Source organism: Lagenorhynchus albirostris, chromosome 8 (genome assembly GCF_949774975.1).
Source record: "Lagenorhynchus albirostris chromosome 8, mLagAlb1.1, whole genome shotgun sequence".
Taxonomy (NCBI): Eukaryota; Metazoa; Chordata; class Mammalia; order Artiodactyla; family Delphinidae; genus Lagenorhynchus; species Lagenorhynchus albirostris.
Window position 1 is genome coordinate 13,127,678 of NC_083102.1, and position 13,650 is coordinate 13,141,327.

Consider the following 13,650-nt stretch of genomic DNA (forward strand, 5'->3'; position numbering starts at 1 on the left):
AGAAAATTTAATTCTAATCAGTTCTAATCAGCTCAGTCTCCTCATTTCCCCCATGCTCTTTGCCCTCTCTAATTTTTTTTCTTTTCCCTTTCTCCCATTCTTTGGGGGAATGGTTCTTTACCCTAACTGCACATGAGTTTTATCTGTGGAGCTTTAAAAAAAAAAAAAAAAAAAAGAATGTACTTAATTTCCTGGACTGGAAAGAATCGCTGAACTAGGATTAATATTTCTCTCTTATGCTATTCTGAAGACAGCTTAAATCTTAGCTCCAGCACTAATTGAATACATGTTATGACAAAGACACACCAAGATAAGTGATGGGAGAATAAAAGATGAATAAAACATGTTTCTGATCTCAAAGTAGCTAATAGACATGAAAAACATAAGCAATTTTAGGATATCAAATTTTGACTATAAAGCAGTTCTGCCTGGGTGGTCAATGAACTCATCATAGAGGGAGTTTGTCATTTTCTGAGATGAAGAGACTGTAACAAAAACAAGTTTTGAAGGGGCTCTGGGGGGACAGATCAAAAGTTGACTTTTGAACATGTTAAGTTTGAGATGCTTATTAGTTATCTTAGTAGAGATATTCAGTAAGCAGTTGGACAAAAAGTCTGGAGTTGAGAGGATAAAGTTGGGTTTAAAAATTTGGGTTTCATCAATTCATATTTGGCATATAAAATCACAAGATTAGGTAAGATCACTTGGGGTGTAAGTGTAGCTAGAGAAAAGAAGATATCTAATACTTGTTGGGGATATGAGAAATTAGCGAAGGAGTCATAAAGGAAAATATTGTAATATCTGACTGTAGAAAAAATTAGAAACTTCTGTCATTCTCAAACTTTAATAAGGATCACTTTGTTAAAGTTTGGTAGGTCTGAAATGGGGCCTGAGATTCTGCTACTCTAACAAACTTCCAGAAGATTATGCTGCTGGTAGTCTATGGACCGTGCTTTGAGTAGCAAGACTTTCTGTGACTATAGAGACATAAAGTAAAAAGAAGGAAAGACTGTAACGTTTGTAGGAGAATAAGGATTAATACCCAGAATATCCAGAATAAAGGGTATCTATAAATGAACAAGAAAAAAATAGATGGGGAGAAAGGATACAGATACGGAATTTTCCATAAAGAAATTAAAATGGTCAATAAACATGAAAAATGCTCAACTTTCTAGGAAATACAAATTGAAACAAGATCATCTTTCCCCTTAAGATCAGGAAAAGTTTAAAAGTTTGAAAATATCCAGTGTTGGTGAGATTGTGGGGAAAAGGGTGGACTGATACCCTAGTAGGAGGGTATCTTGGTACCTTTTTCCTTTTGGAAGACCATTTGGCATATTAACTTTTTAAATGTGCATATCCTTCAATCCAGGAATCCTTTGCCTTAGTATCTAAAAGGAAAACTTGTACCTTTGCCCAGAAAGGCATTTCAGAGCTATTCAATGAATTGTTTGAAGTTGAGAAAAATGAAATAATCTAAATGTCCTCTAGTAAGGAATTATTAAATAAACCAAGGGTCCTGAAACCCTTTGCTCACTTATTCTCCCTTGTACATTTTAAAATTGTCTCACATTTTTGGGACTTCTCTGGTGGCTCAGTGGTTAAGAATCCGCCTGCCAATGCAGGGGACATGGGTTCAAGCCCTGGTCCGGGGAGATCCCACATACTGTGGAGCAACTAAGCCGGTGCACCACAACTACTGAGCCTGTGCTCTAGAGCTCACAAGCCACAACTCCTGAGTCCACATGCCACAACTACTGAAGCTCACGCACCAGAGCCCGTGCGCTGCAACAAGAGAAGCCACCGCAATGAGAAGTCCGTGCACCGCAATGAAGAGTAGGCCCCGCTCACCACAAGTAGAGAAAGCCCACGCGCAGCAACAAAGACCCAATGCAGCCAATAAATAAATAAATAAATAAATAAAATTTTTTTAGAAAATTGTCTCATGTGTTTTCATTATAACTGTAATAGTTTAAAAGACCATGATTTCTAGTATATGTTAAATAGATTTTGGTTACATCTTAAAATTGCAGATTCAAATCATTCAGTTTATAGAGAGTATCTATCATATACCGTATGCAGAGCAGATTCTCACACCACTCAGATAAATTGAACTCATTTTTCGTAAGGAAAAAAAATCTGACTTCTTATTTATCTTAAAATAAACATGTAATATGTGCCTGTATTATGACTTCTGAATTCTAGACTTTGAATTCTCAGCTGGCTGAGACTTCTGAATTCTCAGCTGGCTGGCTGGTTAAATGCATGAGGCTTGGAGCCTTCCCAAGAATGTGTTTCATTAATAAAATAAGGTCTTGCTCTTAATTTCCCCCCTTTTCCTTCTTCTTTTGTTTGTTAGGTGCTTTGAAGTTTATACAGCTCAGAACAGTGCACCTTAGTAGGATTTGAGATGGATAAGAACTTTGCCTTTCTTTTACAAAGTGGAGAATTACAAAGTGGTAATTTTAAAAGGAGAGGAAGAAAGGAGAACTAGTTCTAAAGCAGATCAACTAGGAAGAGTACAGATAGACATTGAGGATCTGGAAATTGATTCTCCTAAAATCATCCATGTCGACCTAACCTTAGGTTACCGTTGAAGTTTGAAGACCGTTGAAATAAGCAGTGCCATAACAATATTTTGAAATGAATGTTAGATCTATCTATACTTAATTCAGCCATTTAAAAGGATGCTTATACAACCCTTGAAATGGAGTAAAATACATGTGTATTGACATGGAAAGAATTCTGAGGCATGTTGTTTGGTGAAAAAAGCAAGTGTTAAAAATATTTTAATATGTAATATTTATATTATATATAGTTGTATATTTTATATATGTATATATTTATGTTTTTTACTTGAGTGAAAAGGAGACATGGAAGAATGTATATTAGACTGTAAACAGCACTTACCTTTTTGGCAGGGGGCCCAGCAATGTGGGGAAAGTGAAAAGAGATTTTCATTGCTTGTTCCTGAATACTCATGTATTATTTAAATCTTTTATAGTTGAGAATATATTGTGTTACTAGTGTAGGAAAAAATTTAAAGAAGTTTAATAATAAAAGGGAAAAACCACTATACTAAGTGATCTCTAAGGTCTCTAAGCTTTAAATTTCAAGGAACACGGGCAGTTACTGCAGTATTTTAATAGAAATGTTAAAATATTTCTAATTCATATTCTAAATGATTTGTATTCAAATTCTTTCAAAATATTTTTCAGGTGTGGAATATCAAACAAATGATTAAATTGACACAGGAGCATATAGAGGCCCTACTGGACAAATTTGGTGGGGAGCATAATCCACCATCAATATATCTGGAGGTAAGCTTTTGAGTATCATATATGTAGTAATTTTGGAAAGAAGAAAATGAACTTATAAAAAAGCATTTGTACTGGTAATATTGGTTATTTTAGGGAGTGGGATTAGAAGTAGATATGGGAAGAGAGAATTAGCTTTGTCTTTATTGTACTTTTTAATCTTGTTTCACTTGTTACAATAAACATGTAGTATTTTCTAATTTGGAAAATATCAAAACTAAAGGAGAAGTTGTATATAAGCTTCAAAATATCACCCTGGTTTAAAAAAAAACAAAAACTTAGTGAAAAAAAGAGAGAGAGAAAACAGTCTTTTCTGGAGGTCAGCAAACTAGTTACCATATTAGAAAATGGGGAGAATTTTGTGAAATATCTTTTTCCCAGAACAAATCCCCACAAAATAGGTTTTTGCTTCCTTATGGATAAAGTCTACAGTATTTAAATAGCTCAAAATTGCTTAGCCTTACTGTTTGATAGTGCCTTCAGGCTTTTGTATCAAACCTTTAACATAACTGTAAATTTATTGATTAGTCATTGTTCTTAATCCTGTGAGGTAGTAGTTACTGTTATAATCACAGGTAGGCTTTCTTGGCGTTAGTTTCCTATGTAAGTCACTCAGCTCCCACAGCTAGGAAGCTGTTATGGAATCTAGGCAGTCAGGCTCCACAGCCCACACTGCTTACCACTACACTATACTGGCTGTCTCTATAAAAGCTGGTTCCAACTGTAATCACTAGTCACACTGGGAGATAACCCTAAATTACAAATGATCAGGTTACCATTTGCCTTCACATGCCAGAGATTTTTAGGCATGGATTGACAGACTCCTAAATGAAAATTCTAATTTAGTAATCTAATTACTTTTAAAGGGTAAGTAAATCTTCAGTATTTCAAGAGAAAGTAAGCTTGCATTTCTAAAATAAACTTGGAAGTTTGGAAATAACTGCTAATAAACTGTTCTCTTCTTCATATGGCTTATCACAGAGCACACTGCCAGTTAGTATCGGTGCTAGGACTAGAATTCATACTTCTGAATATAGTTAGTGTACTTTCTAATATCCCATGCTGTTTTTTTTTTTAACATCTTTATTGGGGTATAATTGCTTTGCAATGGTGTGTTAGTTTCTGCTTTATAACAAAGTGAATCAGTTATACATATACCTATGTTCCCATATCTCTTCCCTCTTGCGTCTTCCTCCCTCCCACCCTCCCTATCCCATCCCTCCAGGGGGTCACAAAGCACTGAGCCGATATCCCTGTGCCATGCAGCTGCTTCCCACTAGCTATCTACCTTATGTTTGTTAGTGTGTATATGTCCATGACTCTCTCTCGCCCTGTCACAGCTCACCCTTCCCCTCCCCATATCCTCAAGTCCGTTCTCCCGTAGGTCTGTGTCTTTATTCCTGTCTTACCCCTAGGTTCTTCATGACATTTTTTTTTTCTTCTTAAATTCCATATATATGTGTTAGCATACGGTATTTGTCTTTTTATTTCTGACTTACTTCACTCTGTATGACAGACTCTAGGTCTATCCACCTCCTTACAAATAGCTCAATTTCGTTTCTTTTTATGGCTGAGTAATATTCCATTGTATATATGTGTCACATCTTCTTTATCCATTCATCCGATGATGGGCACTTAGGTTGTTTCCATCTCCGGGCTATTATAAATAGACATGCTGTCTGTTTTAGTTGTATGTGTGAGGAGAACGAGCAAAGGAGTCATAAGGAGGCAAATAGTCCTGGTGAAAATAGTAATTCTTTGTTAATCAGAGTTAGACAACTTAACCAGCAGTTTTTCTGCCAACCATTTTGTGTCGGGAAACTTTCCCCATCCTCATGTAATCCATTTGCATCGATCACCATGTCTCACTGTTGCAGGGATTTACTACCCCTCCACACACATACGCTTCAGGCTTTTTACTATTTGAATTACATCTAACGAGGATGGTATACAGCAGACTATACCTCATAGGTTATATCATTAGCATGTAGATTCTTACTCTCAGGGACTAACACTACACAATTTCTCTGTAGAAGGCAGTATAATATAGTGGTTAAGATGAACCATGGAGTCACACAGACCCTGTGTTTAAATTCTGGCTCTGCCTTAATTTATGCAGACAGGTTACCTAACCTCCTTATACCTCACCTCATTGGTAAGATGGGACTGTATCACACATACGGTAATTTAAAGATTAAATTGAGTTTATAATTATGAAATAGCATAGTTCCTGACACATATTAAGTGCTCCGTAAATCTTTGATTCATTTGTTCAACAGATAATTTTTGAGTGCCTGCTAATATTTGTACTTGTCTAAGCTCAGGGGATATAACAAAAAACAACCCCGCCCACCCCACCTCCAGCTATGCCTTCAGATAGCTTGTATGTTAATCAGGGGAGTGGGTTACAGAAAATAAACATAGAAATAATAAAACATTGAACTTACCACCATTTGATATACTGTGAAGAGGAGCCTGGCTGCAGATGGCAGTATTCTTCCCTGAGGAAAGTTGACCAGGCCCAGGGAAAAGACTTGTGGGTATTGCTATTTGAAGGCCCTTAAGTGGGTAATCTACTGATTACCCACTGAGACCCACCATTCTCCTTTCTGTCTCTATGAATTTTACTACTCTAGAATGTCACATAAGTGGAATTCTAACATATTTCCTGTAACTGGCTGATTTCATTTGGCATAATGTCTTCAAGCTTCATCCATGTTGAAGCATGTGTCAAAATTTTCTTCCTATTTAACGCTGAATAATATTCCATTGTATGTATATATCACATTTTATTTATCCATTTATCTATCAATGGCTACCTTCAGTGGTTAGTTGTTTCCACCTTTTGGTTACTGTGAATAATGCTGATTTTACTTCTTTGGGGGGTGTATACCCAGAGTGGAATTACTGAATCATAAGGCAATTCTATATTTAATTTTTTAAGGAATTGCCATTCTCTTTTCCATAAGCAGCTACATTTTGCATTCCCACTAACAATCCTTTATATGCTTGCCAAGACTTATTTTCTGTGTGTGTGTGTGTGTGTGTGTGTATGTTTAATAATAGGCATCCTAATGAGTGTGAAGTGGTATCTCATTGTGGAAATGCAAATCTCCAACTTTGTTCTTCTTTTTCAAAATTGTTTTGGCTATTTGGGATCCCTTGAATTTCCTCATGAATTTCAGAATGGATTTTTCTATTTCTCCAAACACATTGCCATTTTGGTAGGGCTTACACTGAATCTGTAGATTACTTTGGGTAGTATTGACATCAAGAGTCCTTAACTCTTAAATATGAATGGACAGTTAAGAATAACCAGATAGGGACTTCCCTGGTGGCACAGTGGTTAAGAATCCATCTGCCAATGCAGGGGACATGGGTTCGAGCCCTGGTCCAGGAAGATCCCACATGCCACAGAGCAGCCTGTGTGCCACAACGTCTGAGCCTGTGCTCTAGAGCCTGCGAGCCACAACTACTGAGCCTGCATTCCTAGAGCCCGTGCTCTGCAATAAAACAAGCCACCTCAGTGAGAAGCCCACACACCGCAACCAAGAGTAGCCCCCGCTCGCCGCAACTAGAGAAAGCCAGCGCGCAGCAAGAAGACCCAGTGCAGCCAAAAATAAAATAAATAATTAAAATTTAAAAAAAAGATTAATGAATAAATAACCAGATATTTAAAGAAAGCTATTAACAGGAAAGATAATGGCAGAAATGGTCAAAAGGAACTCAGAAACAGTGCAGAGAACAGAAGAAAATTTGAAAATAACTATAATTAACATCAAAGATAAGAGAAAATATAGTAATCTGTTCTTGTTTCATGGTTGTACTAAAGAAGCAAAAGTAATAGAGAATAAGAGCTCTTGGAAACTAAAATAGTAAATTAAAATGGCATAACAGAAAATTTAAATATGTGTGTGTGTATCTGCATGTGCATATAAACAGACAAACAAATGCTATAAAGTTAAGGACATCTTCCAGAAAGTAGAAAAAAACAAAGATGGAAAATATTAAAGGAAAGATCAGAAAAATTAGAGAATAAGTCTAGGAGATCTATAAAAATTACAAATGTTTTTTTTTTTTTTTTTTTTTTTTTTTTGCGGCATGTGGGCCTCTCACCTTCGCAGCCTCTCCTGTTGCAAAGCACAGGCTCCGGACGCTCAGGCTCAGCGGCCGTGGCTCACAGGCCCAGCCGCTCTGCGGCATGTGGGATCCTCCTGGACCGGGGCACGAACCCGTGTCCCCTGCATCAGCAGGCAGACTCTCAACCACTGCGCCACCAGGGAAGCCCCTACAAATGTTTTTAATCTGCAAAAAACAAATAACAATTTGTCCAAACATGTAGCGGTATTAATTTCCGCTCCCATAACAAGAAACACGAAGGTAAATTATTCAAAGATTGTTCTACAGCTCAAGGTTGTCAGACACTGGGGTAGATTGCTGTAGTCCTTTTGGTTTTTCTGTCATAACTGCAGCACATCTGAGAATCGTACTCTAACACAAGACGTCAAATCAGGAAGAAGGGATCACAGATGTTCTCTGGTGTACTGAGCCCTTGCAAGGAGGAAAACCTCCCCCCCCAAATCCCTTACAAGTCTTTACATTTCACCAACCAGAATGGGGTTACATACACCCCTAGACTAGTGCCTGTGCTTACATTTCCTGAAATAAGAGGCTAAAAAGTAAAATTTTCCCAGTGTTCACAATTTGGCTTCAGATTAGTTTGTGCACTGGCAGGTAGAAGTTGTGCTATAGCATTTCGAAAGAAACCCCTTTGGTGTTTTCATAGAGAGATAAATCTTTACCTATCTCTCCATTTCTTCCTTTTAGCAGAACAGAATGAAATCACTTATATCACCATCAGAAATCCCTGTGGCTTTCTTTTTTCTATGTACTAATTTATTTAAAAACGAGTTTTTAAGTTCTAGATTTTCTCCAACTGGCGTATGAATAATAATTAACATTCTGTTTATTCCCTTGATGATAACTGCAGTGAAATGAACTATTGTACTCTAAAGAATTTCAGGTTTGTCTTTTCAATCATTGGTTCCAGTCTTTTCTTTTTACCATCATACAGAGGAAGAAAAGATGAGTTTCCCCTAAAAGTCGTTCCCCAGAATTTCTTATTTTTCTCCCAATTCTTCTGTATTTACTCATCCAACAAATTATTTGAATGTCTTCTGTGTGTAAGATATAATGCTAGATGCTTTTCTAGTAGTAGATTCTTCTTTCTAGACCTGATATATTGGATTCCAGAGGTGAAGGGATAAAGTTTCTGGAATAACCCTACATATCTAGTGTTAACACACTGAATCCAAGCTACCCCTGAATTTATATGTATGCTGGAGTCCCCTGCAGACAGACAGATGGTGACAATAAAGCTCCTAACATTTATTGAGTGCTTGCTGTGCCAGGAACTGTTCTAAGCATACAGTAGGTCATTTAATCCTCAACCTGCCCTGTGAGTTATATTTAATATTCTCATTTACATTTTATAGATGAGGAAGCTCAGGCACAGAGGGTTTTAATAATAACATGACGAGAGTTACACAACTAGTAATGGGGTAGCCAAAGTTTGAAGCCAGACATTCTGAATTCAGAACCTGTGTTCTTTTTCTTTTTTTTATGAGTCTTCTATAACTGCTTACATTTTCCCCACGTGTATGTCTTCTTTTTTTTTTCTTTTTTATCAGAGCCTGTGCTCTTAATTGCTATATCATTATTATGATGCTGACAGCCTTTCTGATCTGTAGTCTGTGTAGAACCCAGGATAATGCAGAGACATTTATCAAAACAAATACTGCAATGAAAATAATACTGGGACTCCCATGGTGGTCCAGTGGTTAAGATTCTGTGCTTCTAGTACAGGGGGCACAGGTTCAATCCCTGGCCAGGGAAGTTCTGCATACCACTCAGTGTGCCCCCCCCAAAAAAAAAAATCTGCGAAGAAAATAATACTGGAAGCTAGGTACTTCCTTTGGAATGCAGAACAGTTCATAAATTATCACTCGTGGGCAATTTGAAAGATTTCATTGTATCTTGTAAGATTAAGTTAAAAAGAATAAATATAATGAACTCTAATGATAAAAATTTTTTCTTCCACTGCCTTTTCCCATTATGTTTTAATTAAGTACGTCCTGAATTTTCTTCCCATTTTAATTTTTTGTTTATTATTTTTTTAACTCTTTATTGAATTTGTTACACTATTGCTTCTGTTGTTTATGTTCTGGTTTTTTGGCCATGAGGCATGTCGGATCTTAGCTCCCCGACCAGGGATTGAACCCAAACCCCCTGCATTGGGAGGCGAAGTCTTAACCACTGGACTGCCAGGGAAGTCCCCATCTTCCCATTTTTAATTGGGAAATAATTCATATACCATAAGATTCACTTTTTTAAAGTGTACAATTGCATAGTTTATAGCATATGCACAGAATTGTACAGTCATCACCACCATCTAATTCCAAAACATTTTCATCACCTCAAAAAGAAACCCTTTACGCATTGGCAGTTGTTCTCTCCAGCCCCTGGCAACCACTGATCTACTTTCTAATTCTATGGAGTTGCCTATTTGGACATTTCGTGTAAATGGAATCATACACAATGTGGCCTTTTGTGACAGGCTGCTTTCGCCTTAGCAGAATGTTTTCAAAATTGAACCATGTTGTAGCTTGTAGCATTCATTGTAGCATTTATTACTTTTATGGCTAATATTCTGTCATGTGGATATGTCACATTTTGTTTATCCATTCATAGACTGATGGACGTTTAGGTTGTTTCCACTTTTGGACCATCATGAATAAAGCTGCTATGAACATTCATGTACAAGTTTTTGTGGTAGGCATATGTTTTCAGTTCTTTTAGTTATGTACCTAGGGATGGAATTGCTGTGTCCTTTGGTAACTCTGTGTTTTAACTTTTTGAGGAACTACCAGACTGTTTTCCAGAGTGGCTGCACCGTTTTACATTCCCACAAGCAATGTGGGAATGTAAATGTGAGGGTTCCAGTTCCTATACATCATCACCAACACTTGTTATTTTCCATTTATTATTATTATTGCCATCCTAGTAGGTGTGAATTGGCATCTCATTGTGGTATTTTGATTTGTAATTCTTTGGTGACTAATGATATTAAGCATCTTTTTCATGTGCTTATTAGTATTTGTATATCTTGTATACAAGATACAAGATTTGTATTATATACAAATCTTGTGTATGTATATACATATATGTATATATATACATATATATACGTATATATATACATTTGTATATATATACAAATCTTATACAAGATTTGTATCTTGTATATCTTGTATATTTGTATATATTGTATATCTTCTTGGGAAAAATGTCTATTCAAATCCTTTGCCCATTTAAAAAACTGGGTTGTCTTTTTATTACTGAGTTGTAATAGTTCTTTATATATTCTTGGTAGGAAATCCTTATCAGATATGATTTGCAAATATTTTCTCCCATTCTGTGGGATGTCTTTTTTTCACTCTTTTGATAGTGTCTTTTGAAGCACAAAAGCTTTAATTTTGATGAAGTCGAGTTTATCTACTTTTTCTTTGGTTGCTGTGTTTTGGTGTGTCATCTAAGAAACCATTGCCTAATCCAGGGCCATGATGATTTACTTCTGTGTTTTCTCTAAGAGTTTTTTAGTTTTAGCTCTTACTTTTAAGTGTATGATACACTTTGAGTTAATTTTGTAATATGATGTTAGGTAGTAGTCCAACTTCATTCTTCTGTATGCAGATATTCAGTTGTACCAGTAACATTGTCAAAAACCAGTTAACCATAAATGTACGGCTTTTTTTCTGGACTCTCAATCTATTGTGTTTTTTTATATGTGTATCAATATCATGTGTTTTGATTACTGTAGCTTTTAGTAACTTTTGAAATCAGGAAATGTAAATCTCCAAACTGTTCTTTTTCAAGATTGTTTTGGTTATTCCAAGTACTTTGTACTTCTGTGTGAATTTTAAGATCAGCTTGTCCATTTCTGCAAAAAAAAGCCAGCTGGGATTTTGATAAGGATTGCATTGAATCTGTAGATCAATTTGAGGAGTATTTTCATCTTAAGAATATTGTGTTCTTACATTCTTTTTTAAGTTCAAAAATAAATGAACTGTACTTCAGTTTGAGAAAAGAATCCATTAAATGAATGAATGAATAAATAAATAAATAAATAAATAAATAACATGAGCTGTACCCTCAACTACCTTATAATTTAGTAGAGTCATGCTGAGAACTCAGCGAAGTAATACAGTAATAACGATAAGAACTAGTACTACTTATTACTACTAATAAAAGTATTTATTGGGTTTTTGCTGTAATAACTTCCTTTGCTAGTATTATTTCACTTAGTGCTCACAAAGTTTTTTCACAAATGATTTTGTAAAAAGCCATATAAAGAAGAGTGTGGTAATACTCCAAAGGAAGTGAAAAGAAAATACCGATTTTGGATTTTTACCAAGCAGACCTTTGAATTAAACTTTGAAAAATAAGTAGGATTTTTTTTTTTTTTTTTTTTTTGCGGTACACGGGCCTCTCACTGTTGTGGCCTCTCCCGTTGCGGAGCACAGGTTCCGGACGCGCAGGCTCAGCGGCCATGGCTCACGGGCCCAGCTGCTCCGCAGCATGTGGGATCCTCCCGGACCGGGGCACGAACCCGTGTCCCCTGCATCGGCAGGCGGACTCTCAACCACTGCGCCACCAGGGAAGCCCAATAAGTACGATTTTGATGAGAAGGAATGGGGTTTTGGAAAACCTGCCTGCTGAAGAAATATCTGTTTTTTGCAGCTTCTTGAAGCACCAGAGGAATTTTGTTGATGCTGGTAATGGTGCTTGAGGTGTATGTTTATGTGGGAGGACTTGCTCAAGGTTGCAGGGTAAGAAAACAGAGAAAAAGAGAAAGTTGGAAGATACGAGAGAAAATGGAGATAATGATGAACCAAGGCCTCCACAGAAGAGGCTCTAAACACCCAGTGTTAATACTAAATTGAGAGCAAAAGAAGGATGGGGAAAGATGGGGAGAATTGATTGGACAAAGAAAGAAGAGGAAGCTGTTATTTGATGGCTTTGATCTTCAGAGTAAATTTGAAGGTAATGCTATTTTCTTGAGTGAATTAAAGGTTGGGGGATGAAGTTAGGATCCAGAGAAGCATAGGAAAGGTGGGAGTAAGTATTGTGAGAAATGTAATACGAATTAAAAATAAGTACAGGGGCTTCCCTGGTGGCACAGTGGTTGAGAATCTGCTTGCCAGTGCAGAGGACATGGGTTCGAGCCCTGGTCTGGAAAGATCCCACGTGCTGCACAGCAGCTAAGCCTGTGCGCCACAACTACTGAGCCTGCGCTCTAGAGCCTGGGAGCCACAACTACTGAGCCCGTGTGCTACAACTACTGAAGCCCGTGCGCCTAGAGCCTGTGCTCCGCAACAAGAGAAGCCACTGCAATGAGAAGTCCGCATGCAGCAATGAAGAGTATCCCCCGCTCACCGCAACTAGAGAAAGCCCGCGCATAGCAACGAAGACCCAACGCAGCCAAAAATAAATAAATAAATAAATATTTCAAAAAATTAAATAAATAAGTACAAATTTTCATATAGTAGTGTGAAAGACTAATTTCCATGAATTGATAATGGAACCAGTTGGCCTTGTTTTATTATTTTCTTCAGTAATGTGTGGTAACCTGAGAGAAAGAATGGAGTAATTGAATGATAGAATTTACCCAAAGTTGGTATTTGACAAGCAAGTTGGTAAAAGAATAAGAATTAACCAATCTAAGATGTTACCATTGGCATTGTTGAAATGGTGAGCCACAAAGTATGGGAAGTAAAACAGCAAAGAAATCTGAAAAAAATAAAGGGATTAATGTTGACAATGAACAGATTAGTGTGGTAGTGAGGATGAAATTTAAGACAGTGGGATAAGTGTGTGTACATAGGGGTATGGGAGGTTCCCAGTTGAGATCTTGTCATCATTTGGAACTCTTTGGTTAAGAACTCTTTGGTTTGTATCTCTGGATCTTGAAGGTAGAGTAGAAACAAATGTGTTTATAGATACAAGGTTTAGAGAACTTCAAGGCAGGAGTGTTGTAAGAGTAATCAGCATCCACACGGAATGCAGCAAGGATAATGGGATGAAATGAGTCAAACCAGGTTCAAAACAAGGTAGGCAAGTACCTTGGTAGATTGCAGCTATGAGGATGGAGAGAGGTGGAATAAGTAAATGTTTTGTACTTAAGGAAGAGTTATTGATAAATGCACTGAAATAATAGATTGTAATCCACAGTGGAGGGAACAATATATTTTTAAAAATTAAGGCTAATATTTTG

The 13,650-nt window shown here is 36.8% G+C and overlaps 1 protein-coding gene across 1 annotated transcript in view; it reads left to right on the forward strand.

Annotated features, from left to right (window-relative positions):
- BRAF (B-Raf proto-oncogene, serine/threonine kinase) overlaps window positions 1–13,650 on the forward strand; it is a 156,021-nt gene that overhangs the window by 56,178 nt on the left and 86,193 nt on the right. Inside the window, exon 2 of the mRNA XM_060156529.1 lies at window positions 3,219–3,320. Coding sequence (XP_060012512.1) covers window positions 3,219–3,320 — 102 coding nt within the window. The remainder of the gene's footprint in view (window positions 1–3,218; window positions 3,321–13,650) is intronic.